General features: G+C 41.6%; 1 protein-coding gene across 2 annotated transcripts in view; it reads right to left on the bottom strand.

The window, feature by feature from the left end:
- The window catches only part of fgd (faciogenital dysplasia), a 121623-nt gene that overhangs the window by 5670 nt on the left and 90110 nt on the right, over positions 1 to 25843 (bottom strand). The window contains exons 3-18 of one of the 2 annotated variants that reach the window (XM_060931600.1): positions 23284 to 23464; positions 20756 to 21392; positions 17221 to 17316; positions 15710 to 15846; positions 14951 to 15107; positions 13908 to 14046; positions 12853 to 12911; positions 11505 to 11651; positions 10047 to 10106; positions 9852 to 9931; positions 9721 to 9751; positions 4983 to 5087; positions 4456 to 4506; positions 4186 to 4287; positions 3423 to 3557; positions 2603 to 2743 (exon numbers count right to left, since the gene is read on the bottom strand). In XM_060931600.1, coding sequence (XP_060787583.1) covers positions 2603 to 2743; positions 3423 to 3557; positions 4186 to 4287; positions 4456 to 4506; positions 4983 to 5087; positions 9721 to 9751; positions 9852 to 9931; positions 10047 to 10106; positions 11505 to 11651; positions 12853 to 12911; positions 13908 to 14046; positions 14951 to 15107; positions 15710 to 15846; positions 17221 to 17316; positions 20756 to 21392; positions 23284 to 23464 — 2258 coding nt within the window. Of the gene's footprint in view, positions 1 to 2602; positions 2744 to 3422; positions 3558 to 4185; positions 4288 to 4455; positions 4507 to 4982; positions 5088 to 9720; positions 9752 to 9851; positions 9932 to 10046; positions 10140 to 11504; positions 11652 to 12852; positions 12912 to 13907; positions 14047 to 14950; positions 15108 to 15709; positions 15847 to 17220; positions 17317 to 20755; positions 21393 to 23283; positions 23465 to 25843 lie in introns of both variants that reach the window. The other variant, XM_060931599.1, reaches the window with a different exon arrangement.

The following is a 25843-nucleotide window of genomic DNA, read 5'->3' on the forward strand; positions in this document are numbered from 1 at the left end:
TGGTGAGTTGGATCCGCTGGTGGAGGAGGAAGCTGGACAGACCTGGCAGGCCCAAACATATGGTGAGGGTCTGCTGGGAACGTCTGGCCAAGCACTCTGTCGGGGAGGTCTTTAACTCCCACCTCCGGGAGAGCTTCTCCCAGCTTCCGAGGGAGGCGGGGGACATTGAGTCTGAGTGGACCATGTTCTCTGCCTCCATTGTTGACGCGGCTGTTCGGAGCTGTGGCCGCAAGGTCTCCGGTGCCTGTCGTGGCGGCAATCCCCGAACCCGGTGGTGGACACCGGAAGTAAGGAATGCCGTCAAACTGAAGGAGTCCTATCGGGCCATGTTGGCCTCCAGGACTCCTGAGGCAGCTGATGTGTATCGGCAGGCCAGGTGTGCCGCAGCTTGGGCAGTTGTGGAGGCAAAAACTCGGAACTGGGAGGAGTTCGGTGAGGCCATGGAGGAGGACTATTGGTCGGCCTCGAAGAAATTCTGGCAAACCGTCCGGCGCCTCAGGAGGGGGAAGCAGTACTCTGCCAACACTGTTTACAGTGCGGGTGGGGAGCTGTTGACCTCGACTGGGGACATTGTCGGGCGGTGGAAGGAATACTTGGAGGATCTCCTCAACCCCACTGTCACGTCTTCCACTGAGGAAGCGGAGGCTGAGGACTCAGAGGTGGACTCGTCCATTACCCAAGCCGAAGTCACTGAGGTGGTTAGCAAGCTCCTCGGTGGCAAGCAAGCTCCTCGGTGGCAAGGCACTGGGGGTGGATGAGATCCGCCCCGAGTATCTCAAGTCTCTGGATGTTGTGGGGCTGTCTTGGCTGACACGCCTCTGCAACATCACGTGGCGGTCGGGGACAGTGCCTCTGGAGTGGCAGACTGGGGTGGTGGTCCCTCTTTTTAAGAAAGGGGACTGGAGAGTGTGCTCCAATTATAGGGGAATCACACTTCTCAGCCTCCCAGGGAAGGTTTACTCCAGGGTACTGGAGAGGAGAATTTGGCCAATAGTCGAACCTCAGATCCAGGAGGAACAATGTGGTTTTCGTCCTGGTCGCGGAACACTGGACCAGCTCTATACCCTTCATAGAGTGCTCGAGGGTTCATGGGAGTTTGCCCAACCAGTCCACATGTGCTTTGTGGATTTGGAGAAGGCATTCGACCGTGTCCCTCGTGGTATTCTGTGGGGGGTGCTTCAGGAGTATGGGGTTCACGGCTCTTTGCTAAGGGCTGTCCGGTCCCTGTACAAATGGAGCAGGAGTCTGGTTCTCATTGCCGGCAGTAAGTCAGACCTGTTCCCAGTGCATGTTGGACTCCGGCAGGGCTGCCCTTTGTCACCAGTTCTGTTCATAATCTTTATGGACAGAATTTCTAGGCGCAGCCAGGGGCCGGAAGGAATCCTGTTTGGGAACCACAGGATTTCATCTCTGCTTTTCGCAGATGATGATGTCCTGTTGGTTTCTTCAAACCAGGACCTTCAGCATGCACTGGGGTGGTTTGCAGTCGAGTGTGAAGCGGCTGGGATGAGAATCAGCACCTCCAAGTCAGAGGCCATGGTTCTCGACCAGAAAAGGGTGGCTTGCCCTCTCCAGGTTGGTGGAGAAGTCCTGCCTCAAGTGGAGGAGTTTAAGTACCTCGGGATCTTGTTCACGAGTGAGGGAAGGATAGAGCGTGAGATCGACAGGCGGATCGGTGCGGCCTCCACAGTGATGCGGTCACTTTACCGGTCTGTCGTGGTGAAGAAGGAGCTGAGCCAAAAGGCGAAGCTCTTGATTTACCGGTCGATCTACGTTCCGACTCTCACCTATGGTCATGAGCTTTGGGTAATGACCGAAAGAACAAGATCACGGATACAAGCGGCCGAAATGAGTTTCCTTCGCAGGGTGGCTGGTCGCTCCCTTAGAGAGAGGGTGAGAAGCACAGTCACTCGGGAGGAGTTCGGAGTAGAGCTGCTGCTCCTCCACATCGAGAGGAATCAGCTGAGGTGGCTCGGGCATCTCTTTCGGATGCCTCCTGGATGCCTCCCTGGGGAGGTGTTCCAGGCATGTCCCCCCGGGAAAGACCCGGGACACGCTGGAGGGACTATGTCTCTCGGCTGGCCTGGGAACGCCTCGGTGTTCTTCTTGAGGAGCTGGCCGAGGTGTCTGGGGAAAGGGAAGTTTGGGCTTCCATGCTCAGACTGCTGCCTCCGCGACCCGGCCCCGGATAAGCGGAAGACGACGAGACGAGATTTCTCATAATTTGGACAATATAACCTTCACAATAATTCTGAACCTGATTGTATGTAATCCTAATCTAATGCTTCGAAGGTATCATACCTGGGAAATTACGTATCACTTCATTTTTGTTTTATAACAAAATTATGAGAAGTTTCTAAAACGGCCAGAGTATGAAAGACAAAAACATCAAAAACAGAAAAGAACAGAAGATATCAAAGAACAAAATTGAAAATAAAAACATGAAACAGGGAAGTAAAGCAAGTGAAGAGACAGAGAGAGACTAATGTGAGTAAGCCCCAGATAGTCAATATGAGGTCATGAGAGGACTTGGGCAATCCACCTGACCTCAATCGTCCCAAATAAGCAGGCAGATAACCAAACACTACAGACAATGTACTACCTGGCTGCCAGTCTGTAGGTACAGCGTTAGTGGTTCTGCTTTTGATATGGCCACCCAAGTCTTGGTCCAGTTCTTTCCTTTCTCCTGAACCAGGAGCTGGCTGCATAGTATATAACTATCATCTGTCAAGGACAGCTGCTTCTGCAACATCACATGAGATTAGACACAGAGCAATAATTAGACCCACAATTTAAAAAAAAAAGAAAATGCAGCATAAAACATATACACCAACTGTGGTCTAAATCCCCATTTTAAATGCAAGCCAGGAAGAAATAATAGAAAAGTATGTATTTGCATGTTATACTAGCACAAAAATTGTACAGGCATCTCACTATTCTGAAGCGAAAATGACCCTGTTGGCATAATTGGGTGTGTATAACAAGATTACTTGTCTGGGTATTAGCGGGTTATAGTGTATTACCTGCTGCTGTGCCATAGCAATGCAGATAGTGATACAAATAGCATAGAGTTTACAGAACTAACATGTGTGTGTATTTAGGCTTGGATACATATTTAGATATACATTTATGCCACGTAAAACCCTCGCCTTAAAGTGATGATTTTAAATGAAATCCTGCACTGCCATAACTAATCTCTTTTAGCCATACCTATACTGTTTCATTCCAGCTGTGAGATAGCTGCTAGTCTGTTAAGAGGACTGGAACAGTAGCTGGTATCAGGTTTTGAAACACATTTACTCATGTTTCATAACTCATAGGTAATTAACTGTGGAACAAATGTCTTCTGGTGTTATTTTCTATTAGCAGTTTACCAAACATTTACAAGAAATGACTCATGTAGGGCGTAAATGGTGTCTCACCTCTACCATTGTTTTTTTCTTCTGCTCAACATTGCCCCCTGGCGTCCCATCAGGTCCTTGCAGAACTTCAAAACACTGCTTACACAGGCGGACGTTCTTGGTCTCTGACACCTTTGAGCATTTACCACAGACAGCCTGCAGGGTGCAACAGAGATGTAAGAAAAGTCATACATATGGCACAATCATTTTTAAAATAAAAATTCCATATACACTCACTGTCCACTTTATTAGGAACACCTATAAATTCATGCAGTTTTATAATCAGCCAATCATGTGATGAAATGCGGATGCATGCAGATACAGATCAAGAGCTTCAAGTGATGTTTACTTCAAACATCAGAATGGGGAAAAACTGATCTCAGTGACTTTAACCATGGCATATATGTGGGTACTAGATGGGCTGGTTTGAGCATTTCAGAAATTAGTAATCTCCTGGGATTTTTTTCCTCTCTCTCTCCCTCTCTCTCTCTCTCTCACACACACACACACACACGATTATAGTCTAATACATATAACCTAGTTTTAGCCTTATAACCATAATCTGGCTAATCTCTAATAAATCCATAATGCAGATATTAATTAAATGACAATGTTAGTTGACTAATTTGCTTACAATAAATTGGATGTATAATCATGACTGGCAGAAGTACTGTTTAACTGGAAGCAGAAAATACCTCATACCTAGTGAATATATGGTAAATGCTCACATCTAAAAACTTTGCCCCACATAAGCACGAGACATTTACTTAGCACTGCCACTCACCGCTCCACAGTTCTTGCAGTGGTGCTTGCGTTTAGTGAAGTGAAAAGTCTCGTTGCAGCCCTTACAAGTTTCTTTCTCCTTGTCTCGCTTCTTTGAACTCCTCTGCACACAAGATTCACACATCCAGACGCACACACTTTTAAAGCACTCAATGCAGCACAAGAGTGCACCAAATTAATAATGCACTAAACTAAATCAAATGGTTTATTTGTTGGAATTATGAAAAGATGATGGAGACTTTGTGCTGCAGGTATGCAGATATCTTCTTACCCTTTCATTCACACCTCCATCTGAATCTATAGATGTATTACTCCATGGAATCTGTGTAAAGACAAACATCAGGTTCAGTCATAAATGAAACAAGGCAATATCCTTATAATAATGATGTTTTTATTGTAATTATAGACCAACTCTAGACCTGGAGGGCCAGTGTCTAGCACAATTTGGTATTTCTTCTGCTTCTAGACACATGATTTAATTCACCAATATATTATAAAGAAAGTTAACAATCAAAGTGATTAATCAGAGTTAAAGTCTAGCCTTCCAGAAGTGGACTTGACTGTGGGGAGTGTATTCTAATTCAAGCTGTACTTTGAGTCGTCTGACATGCTTAAATAACTTGTGTTAGAGTCAAAAATTAGTTCATTATTTTAACTCTAATAAAATCAACTGGTCACCTTGTATTCTAAAAAGCTGAACAACTGAGACATAGACAAAGGTACCCAAAAAATACACCCACGATAAACACAGACAACTGGTCAGCGAAACAGACCAAAAAAAAAAAAGGATTATTGTACCGGTGAGTCAGGTGTTTGCTCATCATCACGGGAAATGGAGCTACTGAAGGCTTTATTAAATGTCTCACTTTTCTGTTTTTGCTTATCTATTGTGGCCAAGATTACCTAAGGAAGAGAGAAACACACACACACACACACACACACACACACACACACACACACACACACACACACACACACACGAGAGAGAGAGAGAGTGAGTGAGTTAGGGGCAGTTGACATTCATTTTAAATATAACAAAATTTGTACATGTATTTTCTATGCTAGATAGTTTTTTTTTAAATATGCACTTAATACAACTCTGAGTTCAATGTTTGATATGATTTAGCCTGTTTCCTGTGAACGTCCTTTACCATTCCCATTGGCTGTACCCACATTTGCCGACACACTAACATTGATTCATATTTTGCTACAATTTCGCTGTCATCAGCATATTTGGCATAATAATAATAATAATAATAATAATAATAATAATAATGATATCAGTACCAGTTTGGACTCACCTTCTAATTCAATATTTTTCTATATTTTTATTAATTAAAAGACACTTCATGTCTTAAAGTAATGATGGAGGTCATTTCTCTTTACTTAGCTGAGTGGTTCTTGACATAATATGGATTACTACAGTTGTGGAATCGGGCTATTTACTGTATTTTTATTATTTACTATTTGATGACCTCAGACGCATTAAGGAGGCAAGAAATCGCACTAATTACCTTCTGACGATGTATACATGTTGATTGAAAAGCATTCCAGGTGACTACCTCATGACGCTGGTTAAGATAATGCCAATAGTGTGCAAAGCGTCATCAAGGTAAACGGTGGCTACTTTGAAGAATCTAAAATATGAAACTTGCATATTTAACACTTTTTTGTTTATGACATAATTCCACATATGTTCCACAGATTTGATGTTTTCTGTATTGTTCTACAATGTAGAAAACACTCAAAATACAGAAAAACCTATAAATGAGTAGGTGTCCAAACTTTTGACTGGTACTGTATATATATTTTATATACACACACATACATTTATAGATATACACATTAACCCCCACTGTCTACTTGGAACAATTAATAACCTCATTACATATTCTGTTGATTAATTATGTAGTGATTAACCAGGTCTGTTACTGATTGGGTTAACGTTCATGTGATATGAATGCCTGATGACTTTTTAGCGCTAGTACCAAGATCTTGAGTACTTTCTATCTACTGGTTTTTCAAAAACACTCAGAAATCCCCCTTTCTACCAACATGAACTAGATGCTAGTTTTGGAGTTGGTTCAACTTGCAAACCTTCTAAGAACTAGCTTGCTTTTTCACGGGCTAGGGAGCAACCACAGAGCGGTCTTATTATGGCACTATATACATTCTCTCTCTGTGTGTATATATATATATATATATATCTCAGCTGGATAGTACAGTGGTAACGCTCACTGACTACGACGCAGGAGATCGGGGTTTGAATCCCGGTCGGGGCAAAACATCATCCAGTAAGGGTCCTTAGGCAAAACCCCTCATGATATATCAGCCTACCTCAGGAATGAGTGAAGACATAACTGATAGAGTTCAGACGTCACCCGGGTCAACAAGGTCTGCGTCAGTTGCTAGGGAACCAGGGCAAACTGATGAGAAATGGGCTACTGGAACAAGACATCGATGGACGAGGACAGAAAATACAGATTTACTGGGATGCTACTATACAAGCAATCCCAGAGAGAGGGGATACATGCAGCGAATGTGGGACCATTGGATACTTCGAAACCCACAATCAAGGCTAACAAAGAAACAGCTATTAGCCCAGTGTTCCAACATCCGTAATCGAAATCTACTATCACAACTGGAGATTAATGAAATACAACAACAACGATGCTACGGCAAGGGGGAGCCAGGAAGACAGGTCAGCGGGGAGATGTCATCATCCCCACAACCAGAGATTGGGTACCAAGCCCCAACAGCTAACAGCCTCAACACAGCCTTGCTCTGAAGACAATCTCCACAAGAACCATCACTGAGACCAACAACAACAGCGGTTGAAGAGATACACCAAGGAGGGAGAGGCCAGGAGAATAAACAAGCTGTTCTCCACTGAACCAGCCAAGGTGTACTCTCAGTGCCAGAACAACAACCGGTCAGACCCACCAAGAGCTGAGGTGGAAAAATACTGGAAAGACATATGAAAGAAAGGCATCACACAACACCGATGCTCCATGAACGCCTAGCAGCACAGATGAACCAGCTGCTGAGGGATGGAACCCACCCAGAATGGCTAACCCAAGGCAGGACAGTCCTAATCATGAAGGACCCCATCCCATCCCATCCAACTATCGGCCAATTACCAATGATGCCCTGTCAGGCATCATTGCGGCAAAAATGAGTAAGCATGTGGCTCAATACATGAGCGAGGCACAGAAAGGAATTGGCAGTAACACCAGAGGAGCAAAGCACCAGCTACTGGTCGATAGAACAGTTGCCCGAGACTGTAAGAAGAGACAGACCAACTTGGGCACTGCCTGGATTGACTACAAGAAAGGCTACGACTCAATGCCACACACATGGATACTGGAATGTCTGGAACTGTATAAGATCAACAGGAACCTAAGGACCTTCATCCAGAACTCAGTGGAAATGTGGAAGACAACCCTAGAGGCCAACTCAAAACCCATTGCCCAAGTCAACATCAAGTGCGGCATATACCAAGGAGATGCGCTATCACCACTGCTGTTCTGCATAGGCCTGAACCCCCTCAGTCGGATCATCACGAAGAGCGGCTACGGGTACCGATTCCGTAGTGGGGCAACAATCAGCCACCTGCTCTACATGGATGACATCAAGCTGTATGCCAGGAACGAGCGAGAAATAGACTCGCTGATCCACACCACCCGGATCTACAGCGATGACATAGGGATGTCATTCGGATTGGACAAGTGTGGCCGGATGGTCTCAAAGAGAGGCAAGATGATCCGGACTGAGGGGATTGACCTACCAGAGGGCAACATAGGTGATATCCAAGACAGCTACAAGTACCTTGGCATCCCACAGGCTAATGGAAACCATGAAGAGGCCACAAGGAAGTCAACCACAGCCAAATACCTCCAGAGAGTAAGGCAGGTCCTGAAAAGTCAGCTGAATGGTAAGAACAAGGTCCGAGCCATCAACATGTACGCACTACCAGTCATCAGATACCCCGCTGGTATCATAAACTGGCCAAAGGAGGAGATAGAAGCCACAGATATCAAGACTAGAAAGCTCCTCACCATGCATGGAGGGTTCCACCCCAAGTCCAGCACCCTGAGACTATACACTAAGCGGAAAGAGGGAGGCCGAGGGCTAGTGAGCGTCAAGACCACGGTCCAGGATGAAACATCGAAAATCCGAGAATACATCAGAAAGATGGCTCCAAAGTATGAACTGCTAAGTGAATGTCTCAGGCAGCAGAACCCTGATGAGAGCGCAGAGGAGGAGGAGGAACAGACAACCTGGAGAGACAAACCCCTACATGGCATGTACCACCGTCAGATAGAGGAAGTGGCTGATATCAAGAAATCCTACCAGTGGCTGGATAATGCAGGACTGACAGACAGCACAGAGGCACTAATCATGGCAGCACAAGAACAGGCCATAAGCACAAGAGCCATAGAGGCCAGGATCTACCAGAGTAGATCAGACCCAAGATGCAGACTGTGCAAAGAAGCCCCTGAAACAGTCCAGCACATAGTAGCAGGGTGTAAGATGCTAGCTGGATCAACGTACATGGAGAGGCACAACCAAGTGGCTGGGATAGTATACAGGAACATCTGCAACCAGTATGGAATAGAAGTACCAAGTCCCAGTGGGCCATACCACAGAAGGTGGCTGAGAACAACAGGGCCAAGGTTCTGTGGGACTTCAGCTTCCAGACTGACAAACAGATCCTGGCTAACCAACCAGACATAGTGGTGGTGGACAAAGAGCAGAAGAGGGTGGTGGTGATAGATGTGGCGATCCCAGCTGACGCCAACATCAGGAAGAAGGAACATGAGAAACTTGAGAAGTATCAAGGGTTGAAAGAGCAGCTGGAACGGATGTGGAAGGTCAAGGGTTGCATGGTCCCCGTGGTAGTGGGGGCACTTGGGGCAGTAACCCCCAAACTGGGGAGAGTGGCTCCAGCAAATCCCAGGAACAACATCTGAAGCCTCAGTCCAGAAGAGCGCAGCCCTAGGAACATCGAAGATACTGCGCAGAACCCTCAAACTCCCAGGCCTCTGGTAGAGGACCCGAGCTTGAGGATGACATGGATACCACCCCCCCGCCGGGGGTGAGAAGGAGATATATATTATACACACACACACACACACACACACACACACACTTTCCCAGTAGCGTGAGCACTGAGCACAAAAACAACAATGGCGGACTACTGACTTAGGCAGACTAGATGCTACACTAGCTCTGGTTTTTGCAAATGGCAATCAGAAAGTCTTAGTTGGTCTTCTTGGTCACGATAATCCTGCCCCCAGCCCCTGACATGAGTGATTCTTGGTTTTAGACTATTGTTGGTGGTGCTGCTTGCAAACCAGTTTCCCTGGCTGAGAGCTGGTTCTCTGACTGTCAAAACATAAAGAACTGGTTCGAGATTACGCACTGGCTCTGAACCGGCTCTTGAACTTCCTTGGTGGAAAAGGGGTATGAGAAAGCCATATTGATAAATTCTAATCCTAATAATAAATCTCTCTCTCTCACACACACACCTTACCTGGATCCATTCCTGCTTTTCTTCAGCATTTCTGTAAATAAGAATAAAAAGTGTAAACAAAAACAAACAAACAAACAAACAAACAAACAAACAAAACACACACACACACACACACACACACACACACACACCTGGCCTGCAATTCGAGAGACCGCTGCTTGCCAATGATGGCAAAGGTGTGAGCAAGGTTCTGCTTTACATTCTCCTGAACCTGAAATAATGATGATTCATTAGTTCTTGTAATGACACCCCCCCCACACACACACAAAGCATTTACAGCTGTGTTCTCTCGTTCACAAATAGCCGTACCAGAAAGTGTTAAATACCTCCATGCCTGCTATGTTAATTCTCTCTCTGACGCTAAACTTCTGTCCCATCAGTCGCAACTTAGGCACACAATACAGCAACATGTTATTGAACTGTGAAGAGAACATATACAGCCAATTAGGGCTACATCCACACGACAACGGCAACGAGATGTTATTTAAAAATATATCGCGTCCAAATGGGCAACAATCAGTAAAATATCAGGTCCATATGGCAACGCAACGCTTGCTGAAAACGATGCAATACACATGCCACACCTCTAGGGGCGCTGTAAGACGGTCCCTTCGGAGACACCAGAACAATAGAAGAAGTAAGGATGCATATTAGCCACAAAGTCAGGAAAATCTGTTTGTAAAATTACATTATAATGACCAAATACAATGAAAAGTATTTTTCCAGTCTCACCTGTGAAAGGTAATCCCATGTGATCTCGTTTGGATGGCAAACCTGTTGGTACAGTTAAACGCAGCTAATCTTTATTCTCCGCTTTGACCTCTCCAAAATGGCGGCGAGGATGACCTATGATTCTACACGGAAGGCGGCATCTTTAATGGTCCGGAATAAATTGAATGCTAATTAAATAATGATTAATTTGCTCCTCTACGCCCTTTTTGAGGAATGTATTGTAGGACTTAAACCCACATCTGAAGAGGTGAGATCGCTCTTTTTTTCTCTATTTTTGCTGGCGGGATTGACTCTCTCTCTCTCTCACTTTGCACCATTACACAATAAATATTCACAGTGAAAATATTTTGTAAGCGCGTTTCATGAACCAAGTTATAGGATTTGTTGACAACTCGCATCGCAATGAGAAGCTCATTGGCACTACTGGTGTTAAGAATCAGACCATTTCATAAATGAATATTTTGCTGTAGAGCTGCAGTGTTTGTACAATTGCATGTTTTTGCTTCACTATTACTGTCACTATTCTGCTTCTTGCATTACTACTGTGAACTAACACTGAACATAATAATAATAATAATAATAATAATATCCAAGCTCGTGTTTCACTCTCACTAGTGTTCTGTAAGGCTTTTTCCTGGTGATATTCGTTACACTTCTACCCGGCGTGAAGCACTCACAGTCATGTGGTTGTGACGTCATCGTAAACAAATCCGTTTTACTCATCCAGACGACTTCACAACGGCAACGTTGCCAGATCTTTCCACTCTGGAACCCGTTCTCAAAAAGATTGCGTTTTGGGGCACCCAAAACGCCGGTGCCGTGTGGACGCCAGGCCTAAACGATAAGCAATTGTATCGGAGTCACCTGAATCCGTTGCCGTGTGGACAGGGCCTAAAACTGTGTATGAATGTCGAGGACAATTTTCTGCTCAACCCATTCAGAAATTGCTGCTGTAGAATCTTAATGCAATAATCAGGGTGGGGATTAGGATTCTGTTTATGAAGGATCCTGATTACAAAGAGATGAATCATGACTCATGAATAAAGACTCACCAGGTAGAGGTATCTGTCTTGGGCTGTGCCATTTTTAGCAGACATCTTCTTTATATGACCCTCTTTGATAAGTTCATTAGCTGGATTAACAATGTCTTCCTCCCCACCCAATCGTTCATACACCTCCAACAGCTTATTCATCTTCTCCTAACGATGCACACACAACAATAAATCTTTTAGCCTGTACAATACAGCCTCTTTTGCTATCTCTCAGATACAAAAAGGAAACATGATGCCTTCAGATATAATGAAATTAAATATTTCTACATTTAAATAAAATACTATAAAGAGCAGTAAACAGTAATAAATGAAAAAGACAATATTTAGTGTGATGACCCTTTACTTAAAAAAAAAAGTCTCGGGTACGATTTCTGTAGCTTTAAAAAAAAGAAAGAAAGAAACCTTTATTCGTCACATGCACACTTCAAGCACAGTGAAATTCATCCTCTGCATTTAACCTGTCTGAAGCAGTGACCACACGCACACACTCAGAGCAGTGGGCAGCCACACCAGAGCGCCCGGGGAGCAGTCAGGGGTTCGGTACCTTGCTCAAGGGCACCTCAGCCCAAGGCCGCCCCACGTCAACCTAACTGCATGTCTTTGGATTGTGGGGGAAACCGGAGCACCCGGAGGAAACCCACGCAGACACGGGGAGAACATGCAAACTTCGCACAGAAAGGCCCTCGCCGGCCGCTGGGTTCGAACCCGGAACCTTCTTGCTGTGAGGCGACCGTGCTATTTTTTTTTTTTAAGAATTTTTTATAAGGTAATGAGCTGGTAAGTTTTACTGAGCCATCTTGCAGAACCAGCCACAGTTCTTCTGGAGATTTTGACTGCCATACTCACTTATTTTTGCATGAAAAGCCCAGCAACTTTTTTGCTTCTGAAATATGGTCTCTTTGTACTGACTAGATAATGCAGAATTCATAAAGTAAAAATCTATAACAAAGTTTGTGTCCAACACTTTTGCACAGTCATATCTATACGGACAGACAGACAAACAGACAGATAGACAAACAGAACAAGTGCTGTCCCATTTGTCTATTCAGTTATGTTGGAAATTATTTTAAAAACAGATCAATTTGCTAATTAATTGATTAATGACTTGCTTTATGAAATCAAAACAAAATTCACCTTTTCATTAAAAAAAAGGCCAAAGAGTAATCAATTAGACCAAAAGAGAAAGACAAGCAGAGAGAAAGACAATGAAAACAAAGCCAAAGAAGGGAGAAGGCGAGAATAAACACATTTGCCTGTGAGGTTATCAGTGAACATAGACAGGAAGTGGAAACAGTATTTCCCGTCTGACAGCAAGTTGACCATGAGGGGAAGAAAGAGCGACACTTACCATCTTCTTAATAGCAGCATTAGAATGGTTAGCTGCTGTGGAGATCAAATCCAGAGCCTCTGAAAGAAAGATTGAGACAAAAAAAAAAAGTCAACACACACACACACACACACATTAGATTTAAAGTGTCTGATGACTGATTTATTGCATGGTTTCGAAACACACGGGATGAAGATAAACATGGATTTAACAACTCTAGAAGGATATGGTGGTAGACACTCTCAGACAAACACAAGATAGCTAAAATGTTACTCTTATTGTTCATTTGAGATTCCTGGGAATATTTCTGGTGACAAGAAAATTATTATCGATGAGAAAATTAGATGGTCATCTCTACAAATGCATAATGCGGTCATGTAGATTATTTGACAATATTTTGAGGGATTTGTTGATATTTCAGATTGTGGAATCTCAAGATAAACGCAAGCCAAATTCTAGAAAGGAAAAATACTGTTTACTGATATCGGAAAGTTGTTAAGCCAATTTAATCTCGTCTCATTATCTGTAGCCGCTTTATCCTGTTCTACAGGGTCGCAGGCAAGCTGGAGCCTATCCCAGCTGACTACGGGCGAAAAGCGGGGTACACCCTGGACAAGTCGCCAGGTCATCACAGGGCTGACACATAGACACAGACAACCATTCACACTCACATTCACACCTACGCTCAATTTAGAGTCACCAGTTAACCTAACCTGCATGTCTTTGGACTGTGGGGGAAACCGGAGCACCCGGAGGAAACCCACGCGGACACGGGGAGAACATGCAAACTCCGCACAGAAAGGCCCTCGTCGGCCACGGAGCTCGAACCCGGACCTTCTTGCTGTGAGGCGACAGTGCTAACCACTACACCACCATGCCGCCCCAATTTAATCTTAAGCTAATTTATTTATATGTTCCTTTATTTATTTAGATGTCTGGCATTTAAAGGGAGCATGATGGAAGGAAGTGTGGAGTGTTTTAAGGGTTGAAATTGGTCTCTTTCTCACACACACACACACACACACTATTGTACATGAATGTAGAGAAGCTAGTGACTCGTCAACTAGTCAACTTACTCTCTGCATCTGTCCTATCTGGTGCATCACTGGGCAGTTTCTTCAGGTAGTCTTTGAGGAGGAGCTCATAACGAGGAATACGCTGCACTGGCTCCAACATGTGATGCTGCAATGTCAAGTTACCACATACATCCTGCTTCTGCATGCCCACATGCGCACACACACACACACACACACACACACACACACACACACACACACACACACACACACACGCACACAATGAGTATTCATCAACTAGATGGGAGGGGGAAAAGTTGTTAACTCTCAGCGTTTTGGACAAAGTTCTTGTGAAATGTTATTACAAGAAAGACTGACAGCCAGCAAGCATATTCTAGTCTAAAACAGCATACAGCTGAGGTCACAAAATAAGCAATCAAGTTACTAAGGGGGGTTATTTGAGCATGGCTTCATCATGAATCTTTGAAAATACCAAAACGTGACCAGAAGCACAGCAAAGTCTCGCCTGCTCAGAAGCAAGCAAACATAATTTCACATTGCATTAAGACAAAAGATCAAAGTTCACATTAAAAAAAAACCTGGAGGAGAAGGCCTCTTTAGGGTGGATGTTAAAATGTGGTCTTCATTACATACAGTTCATTACTTTTGGAGATATTTGAAAATGTCAAAGTTTTTTGTCAAATTTACCATAGGTCAAAAGGTCAAAATTTAGAAGCTCTCCTCATGGCGAATATGCATATGCAGAATGGGCACAGGATCACCTTTACTTTTGGAGATGTTTGAAAATGTCGAAGTTTTTACAAACATATGGACAGACAGACATCCGGAAAAGTAACCGCTATGTCTCGCAAAACTGTTACGCAGGCGAGACAAAAAACTAAAACTTGCTTATTAGGTTCACTTTGGTGAAACAGAAAATAGGACCCGCACAGTTACTGAACTATTAGGATAGGTTCAAGGATTCTAACCAAGTTTACTGACAGGTCCATCTGAAGTCAAGCTGTTCCCAAATTTGATGATTATATAAAACTCCATAGATTTTTCAGCTCAGAAATGACACACATCTATACACTGACTCTGACCTGGATATTCTGAACCACACTTTTGAACTGGGTTGACCTCTGAGTCAATGTGTTGACCAAGTCCATTGCAGAGTCAAAGTTTTTGACATATTCCCCATACATCTTCATAAATGGAGCCAACTTCTGCAGGATATCACCTATACGTGGATTCGTGTTCCTGTAAGGCAAATCAGATACATAAATTACACTGGCACATGTAATCGTGTACAAAATTGATATTCTAAAGCAATTCTTCTTGCCAGACACTCACCCACAGACACAAATGCACAAAATATTTCTTTAATCACAGATAAGGACAAAGAGTCACGGGCCACCATTATTAGACTTACCAAAAAAAAAAAAAACACTGTACATAAGCATTTAAGTATATGCGCAAGCAAGCACGCACACTCACATACGCGCACACACCATTTAACATTTACATTGGACAGCCAATGCATTTACTTATAACTTAACGTATAACAAGTAACAACCAACAGGCAACTTTTTGAAGGAATAGTTCAGCCAAAATGCATCTGCTTCTCATGTTTAAAGCAAACAATGACCATTAACCACTTAGAAATATTCCAATGACCATAAGGTGGGTTGATATTTTATTTTGTTCCTTCTTTTGTTCTCAGTTATACTAATGAGCTATGCACTGTACATTAAATGTAAATAAATAAATAATGTACAATGTGTGTTGTTCCTTTCATAATTCATGTAATGAGTGATCGGTTTTTGTGCATATGTGACACGACAGAAATGAAGAACTCTCACCACTCTTGAGTAATTCGTGTCTGTAGCTCTGGCAGCAGGAACTGATGGTGGAAGCGGTAGATTGAGGAGATGTTTGAGAAAATCCCGTTAATCACATCTACAGAAATCTTTGCCTCAGTCAACTTGGTACAGAACACCTATAATATATGTATGAGAGAGAGAGACAGAGAGAGTGTGTTACCTCAATTTCCAATAAAAAAAAAAGTTCTGCAAGCTTCCGTACTTTAAAGGAACAGTCCACCGTACTTCCATAATGAAATATGCTCTTATCTAAATTGAGACGAGCTGCTCCGTACCTCTCCGAGCTTTGCGCGACCTCCCAGTCAGTCAGACGCAGTCAGACGCGCTGTCACTCCTGTTAGCAATGTAGCTAGGCTCAGTATGGCCAATGGTATTTTTTGGGGCTGTAGTTAGATGCGACCAAACTCTTCCGCGTTTTTCCTGTTTACATAGGTTTATATGACCAGTGATATGAAACAAGTTCAGTTACACAAATTGAAACGTAGCGATTTTCTATGCTATGGAAAGTGCGCACTATAATGACAGGCGTACTAACACCTTCTGCGCGCTTCGGCAGCGCATTGATACGGAGCTCAGATATCAATGCGCTGCCGAAGCGCGCAGAAGGTGTTAGTACGCCTGTCATTATAGTGCGGACTTTCCATAGCATAGAAAATCGCCACGTTTCAATTTGTGTAACTGAACTTGTTTCATATCACTGGTCATATAAACCTATGTAAACAGGAAAAACGCGGAAGAGTTTGGTCGCATCTAACTACAGCCCCAAAAAATACCATTGGCCATGCTGAGCCTAGCTACATTGCTAACAGGAGTGACAGCGCGTCTGACTGTGTCTGACTGACTGGGAGGTCGCGCAAAGCTCGGAGAGGTACGGAGCAGCTCGTCTCAATTTAGATAAGAGCATATTTCATTATGGAAGTACGGTGGACTGTTCCTTTAATAACCAATTCTGTACCCTCAAAACAGTAGGTCAGATATAAAAGTCCACAGATTTATTATTTACATGAAGGCACAGTCTTTATTCCTCGTGTCCTGTTAACTACAAGAGGTACCCATTGACTCAGGAACCCATGTTGGTTTATTCGGAATTAAACTATATATTTGTGAAAATAGACACAGAAAATCATTCAAGTGCTTTTAATAACCTTACTGTTGGTTGCTGGGATAAAGACGGACACCATGTGAACTGTATTCTTAATACACCGATTTAACCTTGTTACCTTGCTGTCAAACAGGTTGGAACCATCCATTTTAGATTTGTTCCACTTGTACAAAATTAAACTTTAGTCATTTTAACACAGAAGATATTGCAAATACAGATCATTTATTTGACTTGTTTTTGAAGTGAATACTTAGATATGAGTAACTAATGGTGCAGGGGTTTGGGGGTAAAAGTGTACTTGGGTGGGTTAGAAGCAAGAGTTCACAAAAGGAAGCATGATGTCTGAAACAGGAAAGAGAGAGTGAGGCAGTGTTTATGCATATTTTACCTGATCTAGCAGGTTAAGTCTTTTGACATAAGCTTCCTCTGTATGGAGGAGTTCTTTTGCGATATTGAACAGCTTCTGAGACTCAGACTGCAAACCCTGTGAAAGGAAATGAGATATGGGGGGGATATTATTACAATAAGCAACTGAATGATGGTTGCTGAAGTCTTCTCCATTCATCACCAATTTCTCAAGCGTCAGGGTGTAAGAGACCCCTTAGGTATTGAGGTATTCTGCAAAGTCAACAATAAAATATCTTCTGATCACATCTATCTACACAAAAGTAAATATTTCTTTCAATATAGAGGTCTGAAGTCCCCACATGTTTCCCAACTTATGTATCCCATGACTCAAGTGATGTAAATGCAAAAGTGATATATGGTGTATTTGGTTAGACCTTAAACTGATTCTTCATTACCAATATTTTATGCTTTTTATATTCAAGTATAAATGTGTTAAAAAGGCTTTCTTTGCACAATCAGAAGTAGCTTGTATCCTTACTCAAGCAAAGGGCTAATTCATGCATCACAAACCATTTAGCCTGCTTAACAATATTCTTACGTTTTTAAACGTCATTCTCTCTGATGGAGCAGGACGTCCAGCTGACATGTGCTTGAATATAATGGATCAAACTTGTTTATTGTGAACAAGAAATAGTGGCAAAGCTGAAAACACGTTGCACTGAATAATCTGAAACACATTCGGAACTTAAAATCCGAATAAACGTTTCACAATTTCGTATCGTTTAATTCTTTCTACAGTGGATTCCACATTTCCATGGTCTAAAATCTATTTCTCTTCCTTACCAACATAACCTACTGCTCTAACAGCAGATGACCCTGACTGACTCCACCCCTTCCTCCCGCCACCTCTTTTGCCATAATAGAAAAACAATACTAATATTTTCTTTGTTCGTAAACATGAAACTTTTGCAAATAATGTAAATCATATAATAATTAAAATACTGTAATATAAAAAGCCCAACATAACATTATATATTCATCTTTTTTTTTTATTCAACACAAAAATTAACACACATCCTCTAAAAGCACAAAAATGGCTCCACCACCATTATTAGATTTTGTGCTCTCAGTGGTACTCATCATACATGTGCAAGAAAAAAAAAATCCTTTTTGACATATTATCAGGTATTTAAAGTAACCTTGGCTTTGAGAAAGGTGCTATATAAATAAAAACTCTTATTCTTATCCTTCTTCTTCTTAATTACAGTTTTGCCATGATGGTGATGTATACATCCAATGTATATGCGTGCGCACATACACACACAAAGGAGGCAAAGTACATCAAGAAATGCACAGAGACAGATGTTTGCCAACAAAACCAAATGCTTAACTTCATACAAACCTGACTCTAGGGCTCACTATACCCCCTAGGTTAACATGGAACTCATTGACTTTCTTCCATTTCTGCTTTTTCAGGCTCTCTCTTCTGTAAACGTGCCACACCATGACAGAGGAAACACTAAAAATGGCATGTCTTTCTCACTCACACCCTCACACACACACGTCCTCACATGGTCAAAATTTTTTATTATCCTCAGTGGGACATCTGGTCCACCACCAAGATATAACATATGCCCACAGGCACACACAGACTGTTAGGGTGTGTTCTGTGTGCACTTATATGTGTAGGGTGTTTCTGGTAGAGAATCAGAATGAAAGAACGAATGCTTCCTGACACACCTGGATTTATTTAAAAAAAAAAAAAAAACCTTACCACTTCACATACAGTATATGTCTTGCTACTGTTTCTTCTACTCTTATTTTTCCAGTGACATTCCCTCCAACTCTCACTAACTGATATTTTAATTACATTTTAATATTCCAAGGATCTATGAAAATGTCTTCTATAATGCAGACCTTATCGTAATTAAGCTGCTTAAATTGATTCAACTCTAACAAAACTGCAGTTGCAGTCTCAGAGATCAAAATTCTCTCAAACGAGGGTCCTCAACCATCTCGGTTTCTTTTTATAAAACAAACTTGTTTACCAACAGCTGTTTTGTTTTCTTTAGAATGAAGGCCGAGTCTGAAGATGTCTTTGCTTTCTCGAAACACCAAGTCAGACATGTACCTGTGGTGGCATGCAATGCCTTGTTCCTTATTTGCATTGCATTTTAGGTCAACTTTAAACATGTCGGTTCATAGAGGCTTTTCAGTAAAATGCAAATTATTTGAGAATGAAAGACCATGAAGGATAAAAGGAAAAAGAGATGGACAGTTGGACAAATATATACTTTAGAAAGAGCAGAGCCTGATACTGGTTTTGCCTGTAAGCTGTCAGAATTCAAAACAGGAAGACACAAACGCACAAACAAAAGGCGGCATGAAATGAATGACGCTGATGACAACCACCACTCCGGAAACCAATCAACATAACTTGGTACTAAAGAGAAAGAACAATTACATTTCCACCGAGCTAAGACAGGACAGGCAAAGGAGGCGGGGTACCTGTCTTTTCCAGACATCTATTTTCTTTTGAAGCCTGGTGAAGTCATTGTCTGATATGTGCTCAAACATTTAAAATATTTAAAACAGCTAACACGGTATTATCCAAGAATACAAACATGAGAAAGAGTATGTTCTTCCTATTTATATGAATTTCTATTTACTGTTTGTCATCTTGACAGTAATTATTTCCGAAATCAAAATATACATTGATAAACATGCTGGTTGGATTAAGGGTATACCAAATATAAATGGATTAAAAATACAAATATCGATGACGAAGAATGCATAGGTAATAAAGAGTGACACAACAGCAGGCTAAGGAACAGCTTCATCCCATCAGCTGTCAATTTGTTTAACAGTGCTATTCCCCCTTCACCAAATTTCCCGAGTGCTTGTGGGACATGAATCAACTATACACAGTTTGCATACTCTTGTCCTTGCACCTTGCATTCAGTTGTACCGTAGTGTCTTTGGATTCCACTCTGATCCAACTGGATCCATATTCACTAATACGCCAATCCATCTGCACTGTAATGTATTTGATTACATTAATCCATGTCTCTGGACTCATGTTACTCATATCATGCCATTTGCACTGTCACTTTGCAGCCATCCTACTTCATTTGTCTCTTTCTTGCCACACATCACTCAGTGCTCTTTTGCTAGTTGCAGTTCTGGTTAGATGCCAACTGCATTTAGTCTAATCTAATCAAAATTAAGTAATTAATTCAAATAAAACAGTAGTTCTCCATTCTCTTTGGGTGCAAGTCAGCTTATCTTTACAGACATGCATACATACAAAATGTACCACCAAGGGCCAGGATAATGTGGTTAAGATGTCAGTTCTAAAACGTCATTTTGTGGGACATTAAATTTATCAAAACCACACCAGCTACTTTAAGGAGGAAGATAAATGGGGAAAGAGGAAGTTGATATGAGGTACAGATGCTATTGATGATACTGAACATTATGCCTTTGCTAATGTAAGTGGACTCTGGCATAATCTTATAAGTGCCATAAGTCTCGATTAGATTAGTGTGTGTCTGTATGTATATAGTCTTACGTACTTTGACTTCTAGGCTCTCTGGTTCTTCGCTGCTCCCTTCATCCAAGTCGCTATCTTCGTCCTGTGTTGAATCCCGCTTATTACTACTGGTGACACAAGACACGCTCTCCGTTTCTGTAGCTACACTGTCATTCCTTTCTTCTTCAATGGGAAGCTCATTTGGAAATGCCTCTCCCTCCGCTCCACAGGATGGGCTGTCGATTCCACTGTCACGATTTGGTATCTTTCCGTTTGCTTCTGCCACACTGTTAGCCTCCCCTGCACATGGGCCACCTATTAAACTTCCAACACCATGTCCTGTGTCGATATTGTTATGATCTAGGTCTTTAACTGTATGTTCTGTATTGCTGTGGTTATCGTCGGAATCGTTCTGGTCAATGTCCAAATCCCCACTGTGGCACTCTTGGTCAAGTTTGTCTTGACTGCCTGCGTCACTGACACAGTCTATTCGTAAAAAGTCTAAAGCAGGCAATTCCATATCCTTTTTAAGTGCAATTTCATCTGTGAAGTATGTGTTCCCAGAGTCCTTCACCTCTGATCCATTAAATTGAGGCTGTTCTGTGCTTTCAGGTCCTGTATCCTCCATCCTCAAGTGCAAACGGAGGGGACTTCTGGGTTGGACTCCCAGAATTGGGGCCCTAAGAAGGAACAAACATGTATACATCAATATCTGTTATTTTTCTTTGCAGGTAAATGAAATGGCAGGATTCAAAAGCTGGTGCTACAAAGCAAGTCTCTGTTTACATAGAGCAAATCTCAGGACTGGCCAACAAAACAAACAACCCCACAATTCTTGGCCCTTGAGCAAAGCCCTTAACCTTAACCTGCTCAGCTCGGTGTATGGATCATATCTCAGCTGTAATTTGCTTTGGATAAATGGGTCTATTAAATCAATAAAATAATAAATTGTTATTGTTTGAAATTCTCCTGTTTTGCATTATTAGAAGATTTTGCCCCAGTTACAACATCAAGTGCTCATGTTGAAACAAAAGACTGAAGCAAGCTGCATCTTTGAACATGAAGTGAGCTAATCAAAATTACTGAGAACATCAAATAACTCAATCAGTCCCACTTCATGCTGTCTCTAATACCTGTTTAGTGACATATCAACTAAACATGCAACTATAACACCACTAATGATGTATGATTGTTACAGATGGAATACAGCATTACATCTTATAGAAATACATATGCATCAACTTTTGCTCATCGTTTTGTGATTTTGGAGTTACACTCTTAGAAATAAAAAAAGTAACAAACTAGTACTTATCTCTGTGGTACATGTACCTTTATTGTGCATCTCTGATTTGGGAAGGTGCATGAGGTGAATCTATAACTAACTATAGTTCAGACTAAATCTTTAAATTGGTCCTTAAGGTCTGATTACGTGCCCCAAATTGTTGCTTAAGGTACAAAATATTTAATTGTTCAAGTTAAATATGGTACCACCACAGAGATTAAAAAGAAAAAACACAACATAAAAGTGCACTTTGGTAACTTTATTGTGGAGAGTGTAGCCTAATTGTTTTAGTCTAAGCTGCTTAATTTTGAACAGGCCTTTCCTTCAGGTAGTATCTGAATGATCGACATTATGAAAAGTACTTACTGTGCAACCTACATAATGTTTATCTAGATGTACTTGTATCACTGAGTACAGCAATTCAAATGCAGTTGGAAAAAAAAAATACTGTAGCGTTACAGTATTTGCACAGAAAAAGCATAGGAAACGTCTACTTTTTTTGCCATTGCCTTGCAGGTACTGCCCATTGTGTGTACAATTACTGTACAGTAATTAAACTGTTATTCGAGCATTAGAATGGACAGTGCCTGTATGGTTAGTATGAGGCAACTGTTGTCATCAAATATAGGCTGCATTACAATGTAATTATAAGCAGTAGGACTAGCGAAGTGTTGTCATTAGCAAGTTGACATTAACTAGGTGGTTGCAAATTTTTATATTTTTATAATGTAGCTCATTAAACACTCCCTGATACTATGAGGAACAAAGTCTTATTTGAAAACCAGCACCCTATTACACAGATGAAAGTACAGGAAAGAGAACATGCTATAACCACTGTCAAGATACATATCTGAACTATAATAAGCCAAAATTGAAGGTGATGGTATATTTACTAAAGCGTATTATAATCCAACTGTAACAATGCATACCGAGAGTAGTTACATTTTAGCCGCATTTGCAGTTTACGTATAAACTACACACATAGAAACGTTTTAATTTAAAAAGTGGGACTACTGTTTCTCTTTATAATAGAGCACTATGTTGCTATGGATACATGTAAAAGAAAGAATACAAAGGACAAAGGAGGTGAAAAAACTGCAATCGAGGCAGAATAAGTCATTAGTAACCAGCAGTCATTACAAAACATTTCTGGTGACGAACATATAAAAGCACATAAAGTTAAGTGCACACAACCTTTGCAGATATCATCATCATCATGTAGTAATAATCCAATAACACTGCATGAACATCACAAACACCATGAAGATACACAAATACTTTATCCTTACCTGGAGTTTTCAAACTTCTCAATGAGGAGACACACACTCTTGGCAGGATGTTTCTGCTGCTTGTATGTGAGCGTTTTTTGTTTAGGCGGAGGGATTGGGAGAGGGCGACAAGGCGCTGGAGGGATTTGCTGTGGCTGCTTGCCCTGTCGCAAAGCCAGTAGATATGTGGGCTTAGGGGGCACTAAGAAAAAAAAGAAACAAATTTTTTAAAAAAAGGGAGGAGAGGGGAAAAAAAAATCAGACAAGTCTTTGCAGCATGGTGAAGGACCAGTCTGAGTTACTCAGCACATGGCCATGTGATGAAGTTTCCATATTGTTAAGTCCAAGTCCACTGATTACAGATGAACAAAGTTCGAAACAGACAACAAAAAGGTGCAGACTAGCCGTTCACACAACCAAAAGCTTCCTGCTTTGTGAACAGGAAGTAGAAATCAGTCATACTGTGGTTGCACAAGAACACATTCACCCGAACATAAACCCACAAAGTTTTATTTGTACCTCTCAGCATAAACTCAGAAGTCCCTCTGCATAAATGCACAACATGCAAAATGTATAAAATTAGTATGTTCATGTGGTACGTGCTTGATATAGTGCATGTTTGAGTGAGAAAATAAACTTAAGGTTGTGTGCAGATATGTGTACTCTGAGCTGTGCTCTTCACACTTCCTTCCTCTCTCTCACTACTACTGAAAAAGACAACACACACACGTGAATTATAAGAGCGACAACGCACAGAAGTGATGAATTTCAGAAAGTCGATCTTTATTTTTCATCTTTAACTCATGTGCTTAAATAAACAATTCCTTTAAATGGAGATAGAGTTGAATTACTCTGGAAAAAAGGGACATTCAGCAGTAAGACCTGTCTCCAAAAACATACCAAAGTGGAGACCATGTGATGGTTAACGCTTCTTTAAAACTAAAAATTGATGCTGACAATTGTTAAATGTTGCGAATTATTCTAGAGTAACCTATCATCATCATCATCATCATAACTAATGTAAACATTTGAAAGGATTGGCCCAATAAAAAGGGGTACTTCCCATCTAACAATGCCCCCTGGTGGGATGCCTTGAAGGTTTCAGTATTATTTAAATACTGCTTTGACTTAAAGCATATACACAGAGCCATGGCCTCACTTTCGTTTATAAATGTCTTGAGACCTCAAGAATGGCACAGGAATAGTTTTAAGTGTTAACAATAAATCTAATATAGTATTTTTTAAGATTAAAGTGATTCATATAGGTAACGGTCTGAGTGAATGACCTTGACGTCCGTAACGTCACCGCAGGAAGTCTATCGGTCTCATCGCCATTTCCGCCACACTAAAACACAGAGCAGACTGCAACTCCGATCCTCCATTTTAAGCCAATTTACTGCCATGCCACATAGATGTGTTGCTGGTCGGTGCAGCAACACGACAGAAGGTGGATTTACGTTGCATTCATGGCCCAAGAATGTTCAAACTGCAAAGATTTGGACGCATTTTGCGAGAAGTTCACGGGCACATTGGGTGCCTATGAAGTAGTCTCTCCTCTGCTCTGCACATTTTACTGAAGACTCGTACAAAACCTCTGATCTGTTGAGCAGCGTTGGCTATAAGCCCGTACTGAAAGAGGGTGCAGTATCGACAATTAAATAAAACTACAAGAAAAGGAAAGTGAGTTTAGTTGCACCAGTTTTCCCAGAGTGAGCCAAGGGTTGTTGCTAAAACCCGGGACGGCACGGGACGTGACATATCGCTTGGGCAGTGACCTCCCCGCAGCTGTTGCTAAAACCAGTGACATCCCGTTCCGTCCCGGGCTTTAGTAATTGCCTGAGCTGAGCAGTAATGGTGGAGTACTCAGTATGGAGAAAATGGAAAAAGAGTGGAGCAGCGGTCGTATTTCTAAACTGGATATTGATGCCATCTCACCCTTACGTGGAAGAAGCGAATGAACGGAGAACTGAACGAACAACTGAAAGTCAGATTGTTTCGAAACAATCGGCCACAAGATCAGCCTTCAAGAAGCAAGAACACAGACGGGTAAGCTCCGACTCTCATTTGGATAAAAACACGTTGTTTACCTGCATTTAAATTAATACATGTAACTTGTATTGTGTGTTTAAGTTTATTTAATATAAGATGTACAAGATTTAACTTGCTTAAGAATGTCATTGTCTCAGTTCATCTGATTATTTAATTAGCCTTTTACATTCTATCAGTGAAAATACATGCATGTACAGTGCTCAGCGTAAATGAGTGCACCCCCTTTGAAAAGTAACATTTTAAACAATATCTCAATGAACACAATTTCCAAAATGTTGACAAGACAAAGTTTAATATAACATCTGTTTAACTTATAACGGGAAAGTAAGGTCAATAATATAAACTTAGATTGCACATTTTTCAGTTTTACTCAAATTAGGGTGGTGCAAAAATGAGTACACCCCACAACAAAAACTACTACATCTAGTACTTTGTATGGCCTCCATGATTTTTAATGACAGCACCAAGTCTTCTAGGCATGGAATGAACAAGTTGGCGACATTTTGCAACATCAATCTTTTTCCATTCTTCA

This window comes from Neoarius graeffei, chromosome 10 (assembly GCF_027579695.1).
Source record: "Neoarius graeffei isolate fNeoGra1 chromosome 10, fNeoGra1.pri, whole genome shotgun sequence".
In the NCBI taxonomy this organism is placed as follows: Eukaryota; Metazoa; Chordata; class Actinopteri; order Siluriformes; family Ariidae; genus Neoarius; species Neoarius graeffei.